Here is an 18556-nt window from a genome sequence, read left to right as displayed (position 1 = left end):
CTTTTAGTCCACAGAATCAAATGAACAAATAAACTTTTGGACAATAATTTAAGAAAGAAGAATCCCCAACAAATACATCTGAGTAGCCCCTACTCCATGGCCTTGAGCTAGAGTGCCAAACTCATCATAAGTGACATTTATAGGATATCACTGGTGAGTGTTGAGTGTCAAGCATTATTCATGAAATAAAAATAGCTCATCCACCAAATACAGAGCAGTCTGGTGAGGGATCAACTTCTCCTGCAGCTGACAGATCACAGGCAGTATTGAAACATGGTAAGAAGCAGTTAAGGTATTTTAATCTTTTCTCTTCCTGTGTAATGGCAGAACATCAATTTCCATTTCATTAGGAGTAATAAGTACTCAACCATTTCAGATGAGCTTTGAAATGCTCTGGCAAAAAGAAAAGTGAAACTGACTGCAGCCTGCAGAGTTCTCAAGTGAAAAAGTTTCATTTTGGTCATCCACATGTACTTTTGACATTTGAGTTTGTCAGTCTCTTCAACTTTTCTACTATCTCCTTGAATGCTCACCTTGTCACTCTCAGGTTCTTGTGTCTAGGCAGGGGAATCCTGACAAAGCTCAAGCACCACAGTACGCTTGAGGTTATGCCATGTTTCATCCTATGATATATATTAATTACATTTATTCATGGTAGGCAATATTAACTTTGTATCGGTAACTTTGATAGCATCCTTCTGCTTGTGTTCATCATGGTTGTTTGAGGAGTTCATTGAGACAGAAAGGTTGGATTATTAGACCTTTAAACATCTAGCTGGTTGAATACCTCACAATGATGAGGTGATATGGCAATGCAAGATTATGGGTTTGCCAAACTGGCATTGGTGTACTGGCATTGGTTTAAATGGAGAAGGGAGGATTGCCATCCATGTGTTTTACGTTACAAATAGAAAGATGGCCCCTGTCCATCAGATGGTGACTGAAAAAATTGGTGAGGGGAGGGGGGAAAAGTATGTTCCAGTGTCCTTAAAATAGCAGAGTAAGAGAATGCAAAACATATTTGGAAGTCAGATGGGTTTTTTCATACTTCACAGAAAGTGATAAGTTCTGTAGTAACATATTTGATATAAACATGTCATCTTGTATTATCCCAGCAAAAATTCATGCCCCTCTTCCACATCCTTCTTTTTACAACTCAAGTATGCTTTTCAAACTCAGTTCTGTAACTTGAAGGGAGACAGATGAATTAATGATATTTTCAAAATGATCCTGGGTCCCTGACTTGAAACAGAGATACTCCTGAAATGAAAACTAGGTTCACAAGGTCTTGAGTGTTTTAACTGTTGTTCTTGCCCAAGTCAACCCTTCTATTCAGACTTCATTATTTCTCTTTCTTTCCCTGCCTTCCCCCATGTACTGTGGATTTTCTCCTAAGCCCCCTGTTGCACACATCTCCTCAATACTCTTCCTCAGTTCCTTTTCATGCTTTGATAGGAGTCAGTGTAATGTACAGCGAGTTTTCAAGCACAGAAGCTGCTTCCAAATAAGCACAACATGAGAGCATTTTGAAAATTAAGGAGTGAGACTTCTTGAGTTTGCTGAATTCCTCCCAAGAGCCAAACCCCAAAGCATCATTATACCAGAATGAGTGTTTCAGAGTAGCTATTCCAGAATAGCATGTACAGACATGTCCAGTTCTCAAGATCCATGTGACTCAGAGCAAGTGTTTCAATTGTAATTGTTCATCCTCTTTGCTGAGGAACTATCCCATTCTAGTATCATAGAATCATTAAGGTTGGAAAATACCTCCAAGATCATCAAGTCCAATATTTGACTTAATATCACCATGCCCAACTAAACCATATCATGTATTCATTTTTTAACACTTCCAGGGGTGGTGACTCAACAATTTTCCCTTGGGACCCTGTTCCAGTGCTTAACCACTCTTTCAGTGAAGAAACTTTTCCTAACATCCAACATGAACTTTCCTTGGCACAACTGGAGGTCATTTTCCCTTGCTCTATTGCTAGTTGCTTGGGAGAAGAGAAAAACTCCCAGCTCACCACAACCTGGATGTTGTTCTATACAGGTCAGCAGTGCCAGTTGCTCTTCAGCTCCCAGCTTTTGAAGGGTCAGACAGTACAGGCTGAATGGAAGGGAAGGACTTTAAATTAGAAAGTCTTCAGGACGTGGTATAGACTTAGAAGTGCCACATGTCATTATGGAGTTCTAGTATTCAGACATCTGATAATAGGTACTCTGTATGCTTTTGTATGACCTGAACCCAACCCTGTTTTCCTTTCTCAAAACAAAACAAAGCAGACAAGAATGGCAACAATCCATTTAAAGAGGTATGTCATCAGCATTCCCACTCAGATCTTGTGCTACTTAAACCCTCAGCTTTAGGGATGTATTTATGAAACTGTAACATCCTGTGTGGTAGGTATCACCAGCAGATTATATCCTCCTGCTTCCCCCTCAAATGCTGAAGTATTTTAAAAGGAAAGTTATTCTGCTTTTCCCCACAGAAAGATCACAGTGCACTGACTTCAGAGTTTCCCTAGTGTAATAATTGCACCAGTTCATCACAGACTGAGGCACCATTTCTGATAAGGCATCAAAAGCCTGCCCCATTCTAAGCCCTGGAAAGAACACAGCTTTCCTGGACTGGACAAGGCCCACTGAGAATTTGATAAGGAGCTCTTCTTTCCAAATATATCTGACAGCACACAGTACTTCTTCACTGTACATATATAACTTTTAGACAATTCAACTTGGATAAATTTTTTTTCTCCTGCTATTATACTAAAGAGTCAAGGAAAGCCACAGATAAAGTGATTTTTAAAACATGACTATAAGCACTGCAAACATTCCACTGTAAAATCAGCTTAAAACTTGAGACAAGCTTTTCTAAACTATAAACGCATACTTGTATCAAAACCAAAACCCTACTAAATGACGTTTACATGATTCCATCACTGAAAATATAAAAGCCTTAAAACCAAAAAGTACCAACAATATTGACTGAGTACAAGATCTATTATTCCAGACTATCAAAGCTGCTCATGTTCAGGAAAAAAGACCTATCTGCAATTACCATAACCAGAGGTAGAACTCAAAGGCTCCCAGGCACACTATGGAGAACTGTGGGTTTTACAGGTCAGAGCAATTCCAAGGTAATACAATGTCCCATAAAGGTGAGTCAGAGAAATCATTCAGACAAGAAACTTTAGTCTCTAAAAATTTTTGGAGGGACAGAAAATGCTCTGGAGGGACTCTTTAGAGAACAGGTTGGATAAAGAGAAGTTATGAAAAAGGTTTACAAAACCATGGGCACTGCCAATAGCTGACTGCAGAACAAAAGACCATCAGAGCTCACAATATACAGAAGCAAAGGACTTTCATGAAAACTAGTAGGAATGTGCTTTAACAGAGACAAGAAAAGTCCTTCTTTCCACAGAGAGCAGTGAACTCCAGGAACTTGTCACCAAAGGAGGCTGCAGAGGCAGACAATATTATGAAGCTCAAAAAGAATTTATACAAACTCAGTGGACAATTGGTCCATGTCCACATAGCAAAGGAAAAAGGTAGAAATGTACCTCCTAACATCCCTAATGTAACAATGGAGCTTGAGGCAAATGGACCACAAGGTTCATACAGCAAGGCTCACAGAGTGTCTCACTAAATAGCATCTTCCATTTGCCAGGGTCACAAGCAGAATACTGGGCTTTGTGGAGCACTGGTTTGACCCAAAAAGGCATCTTCTGTGTGTTTACACTGCTGATGTTACTCACCTGGGTTAATTCCTGCCCTGACAGTTGCAACTGGACAGACTATCCTGAATTGGAAATCTTATCTCCCCATTGTCTCCTCAGATCAATTTTGTTACCCCAGCATTATTTTGATTATTCATCCTGTAATACACCCATATCATGATACTAGCAGAATGTATTACATCCCCCACCAAATTCTAGCAATACTGTTCTAAAGAAGATCTAGTAGAACAAAAGACTTATCACAAGGCAGGGAGCTTTCCCATACTACTGCCAGTCTTTTGAGACAACCATTTTACACCACAAGTTGCAACTCAACTCTCTACTGCAACCTATACAGACAGGCTTTGGAAACAATCAGAGCAGGTACAGAGCACCTAGAAAACAAATTTCACTCAAGTTCATTAATTTTTCTTCTCCCACCTCAATAATGCTGGTCCACTAGGCTCTTCTTCCATTGTCAGTACCAATCCAAAATGCTCTGGGAATTATATCTTTGCTCCAGTGACCACAGCGGATGATCAAAACTGATCTCCAGTGACCACAGCGGATGATCAAAACTGAAAACAAGCTTTCAAAGCTGACAAGTAGATTGCAGGCTTGCAAAGAGGCTACCAAACAAGTTTACTAAAGTTCTGGGCTTGGCGTGGCACTAGCACCGCCCTTCAGCGAGCGTCTGTGATGGAAACAAGTATCACCTCACGGGGAACAGGACTGGGATTATCTGTCACAGGCTGAGCCTTGGTAGGGTAAGGCTGCAGCTGCTGGAATAATAGAGAGACTGCTATAAAAAGCACATTGCTTGACAGATCCAGAACTTAGGCTAGAAAAAAGGCTTCCTGAGTTTTCCCAGTATCGTTACCAAAAACACTTACCAGACAAGACTCGCTTCAGGAATGAGCAGATCAAGACTTTCCAAAACAAAACTATGTAGACAGACTTGTTACAACATTGCTTGCTCCCAAAGGGAGTGGGAAAGTCCTCGTGACACTCAAAACCCAGTGTGGTAATTCCTTCAATGCTTTGGTACTTTTATATCCAGAACTCCATGTGTAGTCATTTGGGACACAGGAAAAAAAAAATCTGCATTTACCCTTTTTTCCCCCCACTGTGATCTCATAACAGGTTGGTCAGGATTCTCCCCTGCATTACTTACAGTCCAACTCAGTTACTTACAAACTACAGAGAAACCAAACACATTAGACTAATAATCAAAAATACCCTGTCACTCTTGTTCTGCTTAAAAACAGAAGCACCACTTTTAAAAGAAAGGTCACTAGATAAATTTAGATCTATTCCACTTGTAGGCTGCAGTAGTTTGTTTTTAGATATGTTGTTTACCTAGCAAAAAATAGTAATATTATTCAGCTAGCAAGAGCTCTTCTCATTTAAATTATTTTTTATTTATTATTCATATTATAATTATTTTAGCTGAGTTTTTTCACAGCCTCCAGAAAATAGTTAACAAAGAAACAGCAAAATTGTAAGGACTCTTTTAGAATTATGATCAACATAGACAACTCATAGAGCTCACAGGTATACTTCAGTACTGACACCACAGAAAACAGCCTTTAAGTTGCATTCAGCTTATATCTAAAGAACTTTACTCATGAAGGATCACAGCTTCCCTGCTGGAATTCTGTGTAACATCCTCAGTATTCCTAGGTGAACTGCTTAATAAAGTTTCTGACCACACCATTAAACTAAATTAAGACACAAGAGGCATTGCATACATATTGCCATCAGTGAAGCACACTAAGCCTGTCTGGAAGATCCCAGTCTGGTTTCTATATCCAAAGAAGGGGGGTACAAAACCAAATTCAAAAGTTGAATAAGAGAATTTTTTGAAGAACACTCTCAGTGAAGACAGCAAAAGCCTTACAGTTGAATCCCAGTGCCACACTTTCACATTCCACCCTACACAGCCAGCCACCTGTTCTCAGCCTGCTCTGCTCACCTCATGAGTCCAGCAGCCTTGTGAGGAGGAGACTTCTCTCCCTGCTTAGCTCTCTGTTTCATGTCTGACAGTCGCTGCCGCATGTTGATGGTCATCTCTGAGCTCAGACGCCAGATGAAGATGCAGCTGAAAGAGAAAGGGGAGGCTGGGATCAAGTCTCCGTTCAGTTTATTGATACGAATTACCACTGCATAGACAAACAACAGCCCTTCTGTCTGTGGCAGAGACACGTGCAGAAACAGCTTCACAGAAACTCAATCCCATCACATTGTGATGAAAAGGTTAAACCTGCCTGTCAAAGTCTCCCTGTGAGTGAGAGCAACTGCAGAGATATTTACAGAGACTCATCTCTGATTCTATACCTTTTTTACTATCTGACCAGCTGCTGAAGGAAATGCTGTAATAAGTCCCTCTGTGGTCAGCAGGATAAGTGGAGCCTACAGATGCCCCTTGCATCCTCTAACAGCAGCTAAGCTGAAGTCTCTGACTGCTGCTACCCCCCCAAAGGCAAGGCCTTCCTAATGCCCACCATCCCATGGGGTCTCTGCAGTATTAACAGTTAAGCTCAGGTGGAAATACTTTTTGCAGCAAGGTGCTTCTAGTGTTTTACTTGGGACTCCCTACAGGACGCTTGCACAGAATTTACACAGCCATTAGCTCAGCTAGTCAGAGCACAGAGCTAAGAACACCAAGCCCATGGGTTCAGTTCCTGTATGGGCCACTCATTCCAGAACTGGATTTGATGATCCTTGTGGGACCCTTCTAATTCAGAATGTTCTGTGAAATATTCTGTGAAATTTCACTGAATTTGATAAGTGAACTCAAAAGCATTTGAGAGAAAGAAACCAACAATGCGGTCTCATTTCATTAATTTCTTCAGAAATTCAGTTTAAAAATATTCCTCATCACATTAAAGAATACTGTATCTCATCTTCAGCTATTAGAAAGTAAAATGACCAGCACTGTCTTTGAAATTTAACCTCAGTGCTAACTAATTCTTTTCATCTCAGTCATCTTTCCTGTCTAGCTGGGTATACCTACGCTGATGTAGAAACAGAGATGGTACTTTGGCTATCACTTATAAAATCTTGCATCCTACTTTGGAATCCAAAGAGGATTTAATTCAGTTCTTCAAGACCCATCAGTGACAGTATACTCATGGGTACTCCAATACACAGAAGATTTTTCAACAACTGGCTTTTCCTTCTTTCTTGATAGCATGTAAACATTAATTTGCTTTGCCATTTTGAACAATGACCATGAACTTTGGTCTCCCTGACCTGAGGCAAATGTCAAAAGTGCCAGGATCCTGAATACCTGAATCTTCATTTTTTCTTTCTCATGAAAAACAGTTTAAACAGTTTAAATTTCCATACCACACCCCAAAAAACCCCATAACATCATCTTTGCAGTCTGTGGAGACTTTAAGGCAAAACTAAAAATTCCCTTCTTGTTCCCAGTGCCACGCTCAGGACCATCACTCCCAGCTACTGAAATCACATGCAGACACTTTGCATTGCCCGTGAACAGACTCCCATCCTCCCAACTGGAGCTTTTCAACCAGGAGAAAGGGGTGAGGCACTGTGTCTGGGAACCATGGCAACCCAAGACAGCCAGCTGTTTCCCCTCAAGGAGCAGCTCTTTCCAAGTAACAGCAACCATAATCTGCTGCTGAAAAAATACTGAAACAGAGGGAACAAAATTCTGAAAGTAAATCTGGCTTGTTCATTTATCCCACCCCCACAGTTACCAAACTTAGAGACAAGCAGCAAACAGCCCAAGCCTGTGAATACATTAGCATCCAACACAAACTCTGCAGAAGCAAGCACCCACCTACCCCTTTTGCTGGGGTTTGGGAGCGAACTTTGTTTTGTTTTTTCTTACCTTGCATTGCTTTCCTCACATGAATCTCACAGTCCTTATGCCCTTTCTCATCCCTGTTTTCTATTCTCAGCTCTACTCTTCGCACATGCTGCTATGTGTGAACAGACTATGTTCCCTGCTCTCCTTTGAAAAAGATGCTTTCTCATATCCTTACAACAAACTTTTCAGGAATCCTTTCCTCACTTCTCATCCACCTCTTCATACCCTTAATAAAGAAAATTACCCTTTTGCTCATGAAAATGTCAACTAAAGAATGTTGCACTAAATCACAAGGATCACTGGGGACTTCAAACCTTCCATGTTTCTGGAATTTGTCAGAAGTTCACAACAAAAGGACTCTCTCTCTTACAACTTTTGTCCCTAATGTATTCAAACACGTGAAAGTGGAAAACTAAATTATTTATTTATTACTGAAAGACAGAAACAACCAACTGAAGGGAGGTTGTAGACAGGTGGGGGTTGGTCTCTTCCACCGGGCAGCAACTGACAGAACAAGAGGACACAGTCCCAAGCTATATCTGGGAAGGTATAGGTTAGATATTAGGAAAAGTTTTTCACCAAAAGAATAATAGAGTACTGGAATGCTCTTCCAAAGGAGGTGGTAGAATCACCATCTTTGGATGTGTTTAAAAAAAGGCTGGACATGGCACTTGGTGCTATAGTCTAGTTGAGGTGTTAGGGCATAGGTTGGACTCGATGATCTTAAGGTCTCTTCCAACCTCATTATTCTGTGATGAGATATAAGGTGATATACTGTATGTTCTATAACAACTCACCCTCTAAAACACTCTTTCAATTCAACTGTGATTTATTAATTTGAAAACAAAGAGACAGAGAGAATCTGGGTTGCTCTGAACTTGCAATAGCACTTCAGGAGCCACTTTTCTCAAAGGAAAAATTTTATTCAGTTCAGCTGAATTTAAGCATTCACTGATTCCAGAAACAGTGGCTCCCCTCACCTGTACGATCATCATATTAGGCATGTATTCTCCCTTTTCCCTTGGGTTCAGTCTGGTGACTGCTTAAGCTTTTAGTGAACTGATTTAGCTCACTAAATGTGCAGAAAACTCATCTCAAGGGAGTACTGTTGGAATGACCTGATTTAGCTGAATGAGGGGTCAGTTGCACCTCTTCTGCTCAGGGGAATTTGGAAAAGGACCGTATGGACAGGACCAATGAGTGAGGACAGGCCTGTCCCTCTTGCTGCTAAACACACTCTTTCACCTGGTGAAACCTCATCAGCAGGAGTATTGCAAGAAAAAGTTTTGGCACTACTAGCAAAAATAGCCCAAGATGCCTTTTATTACAGGGCTGAAGGCTGGTCAGGAAACAGGTCACATGTCTGTCTCCTTTCCAGCACAGAATAGTATTTACTCCCAGAAAAGGGAAATACTTCACATGGGTCCCATTCCATGAAACAATAACAAAAGCTCTGTGAGCTTTGCCAACAGCATACATTCAGGATTCAGAAAGCTTTGAGATTTATTTGGAATTCATAAAACATCTCTTAAAAAAAAATCTACCTTTCCTAAGGATATGTTACATCTAGTATGAGATGGCAAAAGCCATAACACAAACAAGCAAAACCCCTTACCTGTCACCAGAAACAGAGATCAGATGTTTGCAGTCATTACTGAATTTCATCCCAGTTACAATCTCTGTAAGAAATAAAGCACAAAAAAAAAAAAAAAAATCTTCCCTGAATTATTCAAATGAACAGAAGAGATCATTAGCCAAATAGCCTGTCTGCACTCAGTAATTCACACTTCACAGACCAATATGCCCCAATTACCATAACCATTTAACCAAAAATCTAGGCTTGACATGGAAGGGGTACTCCATGGCAAAATATACATGAAGACTGAATTCTCTTTTTGCCTGTAATAGAATAGCTCCTGCATGGTAGGAGCTGAGGGTATATCATAAATAAACTAAATATACACTGAAAAAAAAACCCACAGACTACTTTATAGGCTATTAGAAAAACCGTGTAAATAAATACATGGCTTGACAGGTGAGTGTGTGTGTGTGTGTGTGCTTGTGTGCAAAATGCAAAAATTGAACTTGCAGTAAAATATTACAACTTCATCCAACTACAATCTATTCAAAAATACCCATTAGGTAAACTTTGGTGGGGAGAAATCTTCAGAAAGGGTCTGATACTAGTCAAAGCTACTATATAGTCATCAGCAGAAAAAAAGAAGTTTATAAGCCTTACCTGAGTGTCCATACATGGTTGCAACACACTCGCCAGAATAGAAATCAAAGATGGAGAGGTTCTTGTCAGAACAACTGGTTGCAATATACAGACCAGAAGGATCTGTTTGAACCTGGTTTAGGAGATCAGAGGAATGCAAAGATCTGGTGAGAAACTGCCTTCAAACTACATAAAAATAGTTCAGAGTACCCAAGACAGTCAGACTAAAATGCAAGTAGCCCACACAGGAGTCCAGCTGAGTACCAACCCATACTCAGGTTGGAGTACAAATCTCCAACCTGACCAGACTTTTAAGACTACCTCCAACCTAATCAGAGACTGAAGGCACTTAAATTAAATGCCTTCATGACTGTGAAGGAATTGCCACCAATGGACAGATTTCTACTTCTCTCCTACTTTCTTTTAACCATTGGGGTCTTACTTTCTTCTATGTTAAGATCAAAACAAAACAACAAGAAACTCCCACCCCAAAACACACACTCCATAAAAAAGAAAAAACATCAGAGCTGACAGTGTTAAGGGAAATATTAAAGGATTCAAGTCTTCAAGAGTGAAAGCAAAAAAGAACTCAACACTGCCAAGAAACTGTCTTTGGTAATGATGCTGTCACACCTCCAGTATTTGCAACTCCCATTTTTCAGCTATTTCGTTTATTGCTTGTTTCTTCATGTGCACCTATTTGTTGCTTTATCTTGGATCAAACATAAAATCCCCTGCAAATGCCTCACCAAGTCTAAAGCAGCACAACACAGCAAACACAGTTACTGTCACCAATTTAGAAAATTTTAAGGAACTGAGAGGATAAACTGTGTTTTTCAAAGGAGACATTGTATTTAAATAATGGTAATTCTTTTGGTTTGTTATGGCTCTTGTTAAGGCACTTTTCGTTTGTTATGTTTATTTTGTTGATGTTTGCTTCCAGTGTCACTGTTTGAGTTCTGCTCATTAAACTGCAATGTGTATTATGATCTCAGAACACCATGCCAAGAAAGTTTAAATTCCAGAGAAAACCATAATCCCTTGGTTACATAATTGTCTTAAAAATGAGCAAAGCAACAGTAAAAGTAATTGAGATTCCCCACTTGAGATACACATTAAAAGAAAACCCACAAAAAACAAAGGATATTAAAAACAAAAAATTCAGCCCCCAGAACATTTCATGGTTTTTTGTCTGAGAAAAATCAAGCACCTAAGCTTATCAGCAGTTTACAGTATAGCATCAATTTTTCATTTTCTTTGCTCTGGCTTACAAAAAATTTGTGGGAATTATAACAGGCAAATCAAAAGATCTTTCCCTGTAAAACAGAAGAGCCAACACTGAACAAAACTGTTTGTTTCCCCCCTCCCTTTTTACCCAGTTATTTACACCTATCGATAGTTTCAGCTAGAAGGGAACTACAAATATCATCTACTCCTGCCTGACTAATTCAGAGCTGACCAAAGATTCATCAAGCTTAGTCTCCTCCATAAGGGCCACATGTTTAAGGTTTGTTATTAAGTGCATTGATCAAATGCATCTTCAACACTGTCAGGCTTGGAGTATTGACCACCTCTCCAGGACTTCTGTTGAAGCGTTTGACCAAACTCTCAGTAAAGAAATGCTTCCTAATGTCCTTGGTCCCATATATCCTGTCACTAGATCCCAGAGAGAAGTCCCCAGCACCTCCCCTGTGTGTCCTCTTCTCAGGAAGCTGTAGAGAGCAATGCAGTCACCCTTCATCCTCTTCCTCTCCTAACTAGATAAGCCCTAAATCCTCAGCTGCTCCTCACAGGACATTCCTTCCAATCCCTAATAATAATAATACTGCTGACCTGTGCAGCAGTAGAAAATTATCAGTGAAAAAAATATAATGAAGCTTGTTTGGCAACTTCAGAGATATTTTGATTTTGTCAGCTGGCTTTCCCCCTTTATAGACAAGAATGCAGTTCTTCCACTCCACTGTGAATCTCAAACACATCTGATTTACCAAGGTAAGCCCTGGATAGTGGCAGAAGCAGGTGTGCTACCCTGGCCCAAGGCCTGGATGCACTCAGCAGGTGGGAAATTTGAACAGACTCTCCCTAAGCAGTACCACCCTTGTCCAGAACTCCAAGACCCAGGCTTTTCAGGTCCAATACTATTTAATTTTACCAACTCAGAGTTTCCCTTGTATTTGCCCTCTGAAATCCACTTCACAAACACTGATCAACAGGTATTTCCACTTTAAAAATCCTAACAAACCCAGTCAAGAAAACTAGAATGAGCTCTCTCGAGTAGAAAGTAAAGGATTAAATTAAATGGATTAAATAATTTCCTGACACATATTGGTGCAGTTCTACTTGTTTTTACAGCACTGTCCTGCGACTCACTTCAGAAACAGGACAGAGAGAAAAATCAAAGATCAGCTTCAGCATTCATTGACTCTCTTCCCGTTTCAGCCTGATGAAACCCAAATATATTACCAGCCCTTAAGGGTGGAAGTAGGAGGAAGCAGCTGCAGGGTAAAGGACAAAGTATGGAGCAAGAAAAAAAAAAAAAAAAAAAAAGAAAAAAGAAATTACTGTACTCAGGTTGGTATTTCATTTTCTTGTCTCTGAATTCAGAAAAGCTGAAAAATTGAAAAAGGAAGAAAACAGCTTACTTTGATAAGGGTGCCATCTTCACCTTGGGATCCCTTGTAAAGCTTCTTCTGCTTCCCACTGCTTATGTTGAAAACCCTGAGGGGGTGACACAAGATAACATGGCTCATTGTGCCCAGATACTACTCCGGGGCTGTTGTCACCAGGATCCTTTTCTCTCCCTGTTCCTCATTCCATATAAAATACAGAGAACAGGGCCAAACTACAGGAAGTGGAGAAATTACCTCCATGAAGTATTATCACCAGTCATTTAAATGGTTCAAGAAAAAAACTCAAAAGTAATGCAAAGGCAGATTATATGAATTAAAATTGAGGCTTTATTCTCAAGCCAATAATCAATCAGTCCTCACTGCTGTAAAATACCTGGGCTTCTTCATACTAGAGCAAAGGATTAAGAGAGCAAGACACTTTATGTTAGAAAACAAAACCAAATTACATCCAGTAGTGATATTTAGCTATGACCAAAACTCTTAACATGTCAGACAGCTACAATAGGAGGAGACACACAACTACAGAGAGACTCCTTTGTTTTCAAGCAGACAGATTGGAGAAATGGATAAAAATAGAGAAGAGAATGGACTCCACTTGTTCAATGACAGTCACATCTATTTCAGTTTTAGGTTCCCACAGTCCCAAATATTCCACAGGACCTCACAGCTTTCCACTTAAGTACCATCAAAACCAAAAATTACCACAGTGCAGAAGTTCTTGCCCCACAGTTCAATGATGTGCCAAGGAAGGCACACTTGCTCCCCCAGTAGAAAGCTTTTGCTCTGCAAAGCAACCCAGTGAGAAGCCACGAGTCCCATGGGAATTGCACATACACACAGCTTTTTACCAGTGAGGGGAAAGGCAGAGTTCAACCTCACAGTGCCTCAGATCTGTCTCAAAATGTGGTATCAAACAACTTAGAGGAATAAGAATAGAGATGGGGCTGCTTCATTTATGACTGGAAAAATATTTTCAAGTTGAGAAGGAAAGGAAAGGAAACTAACCTGATGTTACGATCCTGACATCCAATAGCTGCATATTTCCAGCTGGGGTCCACATCCATGTCATAAAGTGTGGTTTTCCTAACAATGTGATGTGTTCGGGTAAACTGGACCCCTTCTCCTGTCTAAACATATGGGCAACAACTGTGTCAAAATCAAGTAGTTAATCCACTATTAAAAGCAAGTAAATACAGATGAGTCTTCTCACACAGCCAGTACAAAACAATCCTTCCCAGGGAGCTGCTGGGAGCAGCTGAGACTGGAGGCACAAGGAACTCTTCCCTCCAGCCCATACTCTTTTACCAGTTTTCACAATAGCTCTGGCAGTGAAGGAAAAGCAGATATCCTAACAGTTCTCTATTTCTGCTGTGAGAGGTCAGGTTGGGAGTAGCTGCATGCTCCACAGAACTAGTTGTCTGAATGCAATCTCTTCTATCAAGTCAGTGGGAGGCACTGAGGCTGAAACAGTAACAAGCTCATACAGAAACTCTGATAACATTCTTTGAAGTTACTCCTTTGTGGAGAGATTATAAATTAGAAGTGTACAAATAGCTGGGATGAGGTTACCTTCTGCGCAGTGCGGAAATAGATGCTCTTGTCTGCCCCACAGCTTATCATTCGCACTTTCCCATCGTTGGCTGGAATAAAAAGGCAGGAGACAAAAGATAAACACATATACAAGGTGGAGGAAATGTTTCAATTTATCCCACTGCTCATTTATTCCAGTCCTGATTAGCTAAGACTGACTCCTCCCCAAGCAGCAAAATAGAAGCCCCTTCTCAGGGACAGCATTTGTCTTTCATGCTCAGAGAGCACGAGGCTCCAACACAGAGGCTTTTCAGAACACATTAGGATGCAATTCTGTCTTGTCCCTCACCAATATGCTCATATCTCTGAGCCACAGCACTTTGTGGCAACACGACACATTCACACTCAGTAGAAGCTGAAAACAGCCAATAGTAGTAACTTTTCAGATCTTAGAGCTGGACACATCTTTCTTGCTGCCCTTTCTTACTGCAGGGTCAGGTTTCCCTTCTTCCCTTAGGACTCTTCCGTAACCAAGCAGCTCCTTCAGCAAAGCACCACCTGATAAAACTCCAAGTAATGACAATGCATCCAACATCACACAGGTCCTGCACCCATTTAGAGCACGCCAGCACTTGGCTCATGGACCAGCACAAAGGCCTTAGCTGCCAGGCCTTGAGCCCACTTCCCCCATCTCCTGGTAGTTCAGCTTGCTGCATACAAGGCCAGCTCACTGATGAGACAGATTTGTCAGAGAAACTACTGCTGGCCTTGGAGCTTCTCCAGAAAAAAAAAAACTTGAAAAAGCCACACAGTTGCTTTGGGGAGCCCCTGCTTCAGTGAGTCCCTTCACTTGGGAGTGGTTTTCAAGCTGAGGTTCTCATCCTTGAGTCCCAGCTGAGCTACACTGCAGCAGCATTGCAGCCACACCTGTGCCTGGACATGCACCCCACTGAGCCAAAACATAACCCAATCCACAGACTCACCTTCCTGATCTGAACTCCATCTTGCCTTGCTAGTATGGACTTGCCTGGCAGGCACTGAAAAGTAGCTGACCCTGATCACTCCAGAACTTGAATTGCTTGAATCCATGGTCTCATCACTATGGATTCACTGGGTGATCTGGACTACTGTTCCTGTTGATGTGTTCCTGTTCATATCCTGTGGTACTTTCCCACAGCCAGTGGAAAAGGCCACTACCTTTTCCTGCCTCCCTGTCAGCCCTGGTTACTGCCTTTCCCTGACAGAGCAGCCAGTTCTTGCTGCTCCCGACTGGTGTCTGACCATTGGTAGAAACTGAGTGCCGGGGATAAAATGTGCTCCATTACTAGCAATGCAAAGCCTTTCTGTGGTTTAAAATCACACATTTACTTTACCCAAAGCTTTTTATTTTTCCAGTGTGTTTTGTGTGATTTTTTTTGGACAATGACTGTTCAGAGTTCTCCTAAATTAGTTCTCTCTGAAATTAGAAGGAGTAAATCATTACAGAAAACAGTTTTCCAAAGAAATGATGAGAGGTTCTCTTAGGAGGGAGGAAGGAGAGGAAATGAAAGCAAAACCAGAAAAGAAGGCAAGTATCACGTTCTGTTAAGACTGCAACTGAAAAAGATGACCAAAACCAACCCCGCTGCAGCTTCAAACTGACCTAGTCCAGTATTCAAGTAGATAAAATTACAGGCACAAGGGGACAACAGCAATGCTCAAATAGAGCTTTGGTGGGAGGCCATGATTTGCTACCTGCAAATTTCACTGCAGTGATGGAAGAAGAATGTTCATCCAGGGTTTGCTGCAGGCTATAGTCCTTCCCAGCATCCAAGACATGAATCAATCTATCCCGACTGGCTGAGGCTAAGAGCTTTAAACCTGTTAGAAATTGAAAAAGACTGCAAGATCATGACTTAAAAAGTCATTCTTAAAACAGCTTCTCAAGTCTTCTTGAGGACAAAACATTATACTGCAGCTAACTGCATATATGGACACAAAGTAACACACCTCAATTTTGCATTACAATAATAAACAGAACAAGCTGCAATCTCAACATACAATATTTCAATAAAAAGTAAGAGAAAGAAGACTTTTTCAAAGCCTAGTTCTATTGGCCCAATACTTGAAGCCTCATTTGAAATCTGGGAGTAGTTCAGCATGACAATTTTAACATTCCATAGCTGGACATTCTGACTTGCTCAACATTACATTCATAGGCAAAGGGGAAGTAGCTCAATTGCATTTACCTGTGTCAGGCTTGGAGTATTCTAGACATAGGATCTCAGAGTCATGGGCTTCCACCTTCAGCATTTCCTTCAGAGACTGCAACTCATATATTCTAGGACATAACATATCTCATTTCAGTATGTTTAATAAAATTAGCAAGACCTGGTTATTTTCTCATGCCTGACCAGCCTGCAATCTGCATAAGAAGCTTTATGACATTACCTGAGAGTGCCTATCCTGTCCCCCGAGGCCAGGTGCTCCCCACTGGGACTCACACAGACAGTGCGTATCCCCACCTTCGTATCCAGCACTTGTGCATCAGCTTTTTCTGCACTTCCTGCTGAGTTGTAATCAGTGTCCAGAAGTACCTGAGTGTTGTCATCTACATAGATGATCTTCATCAAGTCCTGGGGGCACAATACACCCAGAAATATTTACTAGTTACAAAATATTAAAGCAAAGCATCTGCCTTGGAAACTGAGCTCCTAGCCAACATAAACATTTTATTGGCAACAATGCTGTAATTGGTAGGACCTTTTAGTTAGGAGCAAGCATTAAGCCCCTTCAGATTGCAGGATAAAAGTTTCACAGCTGTGCCTCACAGTCACCCCTCCAAAAGATTCAACCTAGAAACTAACAGTATCTCCTTCACTACTGAAAAGCTCTGGCATTAGTGATTACAACATATTAGGGCACACAGCAGGAATATGAAAGACCTCTAGGGATTATCTAAGTCAGCAGTCTGAGTACTGACAGAAAAAGCAAGATTTTTTTTCCACCAGATTCCTGAAGTCAGGGCTGCTGTGTCCAGAGATCTTCAACCTCAGATGAGAACAGAAGCAAATGCCCATATGTAATCACTGCTCTGTACGATCAGCCTCCCTCTAATATAGATTAAGTGAGTGCAAACTTTTTCATTCAATTTCCCAAACCTCTGCTTCATTTCATGCATCTTTTCCAAACAAACCTTAAAAGAGGCTACACATTACAGAGATGCAGAAAAGAGAACCAGCTCTCCTGAAACATATGGCCCTTATGGAAAAGACTAAGCTTGATGAATCTTTGGGTGGTTTATGAAAAGAGCAATAGCCCCTAGGTCAGACAACCTGTCCTTCTACCCAGCACTCCTTTCTTGTTTCTTCAGGTTCAAACATTTAACCAGATTTGTGCTCAGTTTACAGAAACCTGGGTTGACTTGGAGATCCAAAGAAATCTGGGCCTTAACTTGGGTGAAGAAGAGCAACCCCAAGGACAAGGAGGTGATCCAAACCTAGGATCTTACATTGCTGAGGATGTTGCGGTGCAGGGCTGTGCCGTGGATGTTGGAGCTTTCAGTGTTCCACAGACGAATGGTGTTGTCAGAGGAGCAGGTGATGAAAGAACCAGGGGGGAGGCAGGGCTGATTGTTGTCCTTCACCTCTGGATACATCTAAGGGCAAGTAAAATCAACCCCTGAATAATATTGCCTGGTATCTGGCACCCTAGACACTGGTAGCAAGTTTCAAAACAAAATGAGACAAAAGGGGTGTCCTCTTTGTTTTCTAAAGGTGAAAGACAGATAGTTCGGACAAAAACCTATTTGCAGACCAGAGCTTCATACTGACTTCAAACAAATGTTCACTGAGCTTCCCTCATCACAGAAAACCTCCTTAAGAAGCATGCAACAAACCAGTGTCCTTTGTTTCTAATAGTTCAAAGAGAGCACCTCAAATCCCAAACAATGATCATGCAATAACCACCTTGCACTGTTGTTTACAACTTTCATCTACTACTGTCAATTTATAATTCAGAAGGAAAGGGTGAGATGCAATACATAAATAAAAACAGAGTTCTCAGCTTCTTCCCACTTTCTTTCTACCCTCTCCTCTCTTAACCTTTTTTTAGACATATTTCAACATATTAACAACTCCACTGTTTACTCTACTTCCTTTCCTTCCCTCTGTTCCTCTGAGGGAAAGCCAATTAGGCAGACTGCAAGATGACAGACACTTGAGAGGCTATTTCCACATGTTCAGGTAAATATGTTAAGAAGGACCAGAGTTCACTATTTTATCACTATTTCATGTTTTTGACTTTGAAGCAATTTCTTACCACAGATCTGAAGCAGCTTTTTTGAGGTCAGCAATAAACTCTTGTGCGTTTTCTAAAAAGATGTTCTGTGTTTAGGTTTGTTCAATTCTGCTCCCTCTTCCACCTCTCACCTTTTAATGGCGAGATTTTTTTTTTCCCAGTTGCACCACACATTTGGTCAGCCATTGCAGTGCAGCTAAAGAACTGTTCCCAGGCCCAGCAGCAAACACAAAACCACAAGTGAAAATCTGAGTCAATTCCCTCTACAGTTAGCATTTGCATTCAAATTTGGCAGCTCGTCTGATGACTTTCTCAGCTGCAACTCACAATCCAACACCTGTGTCTG

At 41.0% G+C, this 18556-nt stretch overlaps 1 protein-coding gene across 4 annotated transcripts in view; it reads right to left on the bottom strand.

Moving 5' to 3' along the window:
• Positions 1-18556, bottom strand: part of MAPKBP1 (mitogen-activated protein kinase binding protein 1) — a 529170-nt gene that overhangs the window by 446916 nt on the left and 63698 nt on the right. For all 4 annotated transcript variants that reach the window (XM_030239799.2, XM_050975227.1, XM_050975226.1 and 1 more), the window contains exons 11-20: positions 17423-17569; positions 16363-16547; positions 16161-16252; positions 15667-15792; positions 13972-14042; positions 13408-13529; positions 12415-12490; positions 9794-9905; positions 9170-9233; positions 5692-5817 (exon numbers count right to left, since the gene is read on the bottom strand). In XM_030239799.2, the coding sequence (XP_030095659.2) occupies positions 5692-5817; positions 9170-9233; positions 9794-9905; positions 12415-12490; positions 13408-13529; positions 13972-14042; positions 15667-15792; positions 16161-16252; positions 16363-16547; positions 17423-17569 (1121 nt within the window). The remainder of the gene's footprint in view (positions 1-5691; positions 5818-9169; positions 9234-9793; positions 9906-12414; positions 12491-13407; positions 13530-13971; positions 14043-15666; positions 15793-16160; positions 16253-16362; positions 16548-17422; positions 17570-18556) is intronic.

Source organism: Serinus canaria, chromosome 5, assembly GCF_022539315.1.
Source record: "Serinus canaria isolate serCan28SL12 chromosome 5, serCan2020, whole genome shotgun sequence".
NCBI lineage: Eukaryota > Metazoa > Chordata > Aves > Passeriformes > Fringillidae > Serinus > Serinus canaria.
This window is presented reverse-complemented; position numbering and strand designations above follow the sequence as displayed.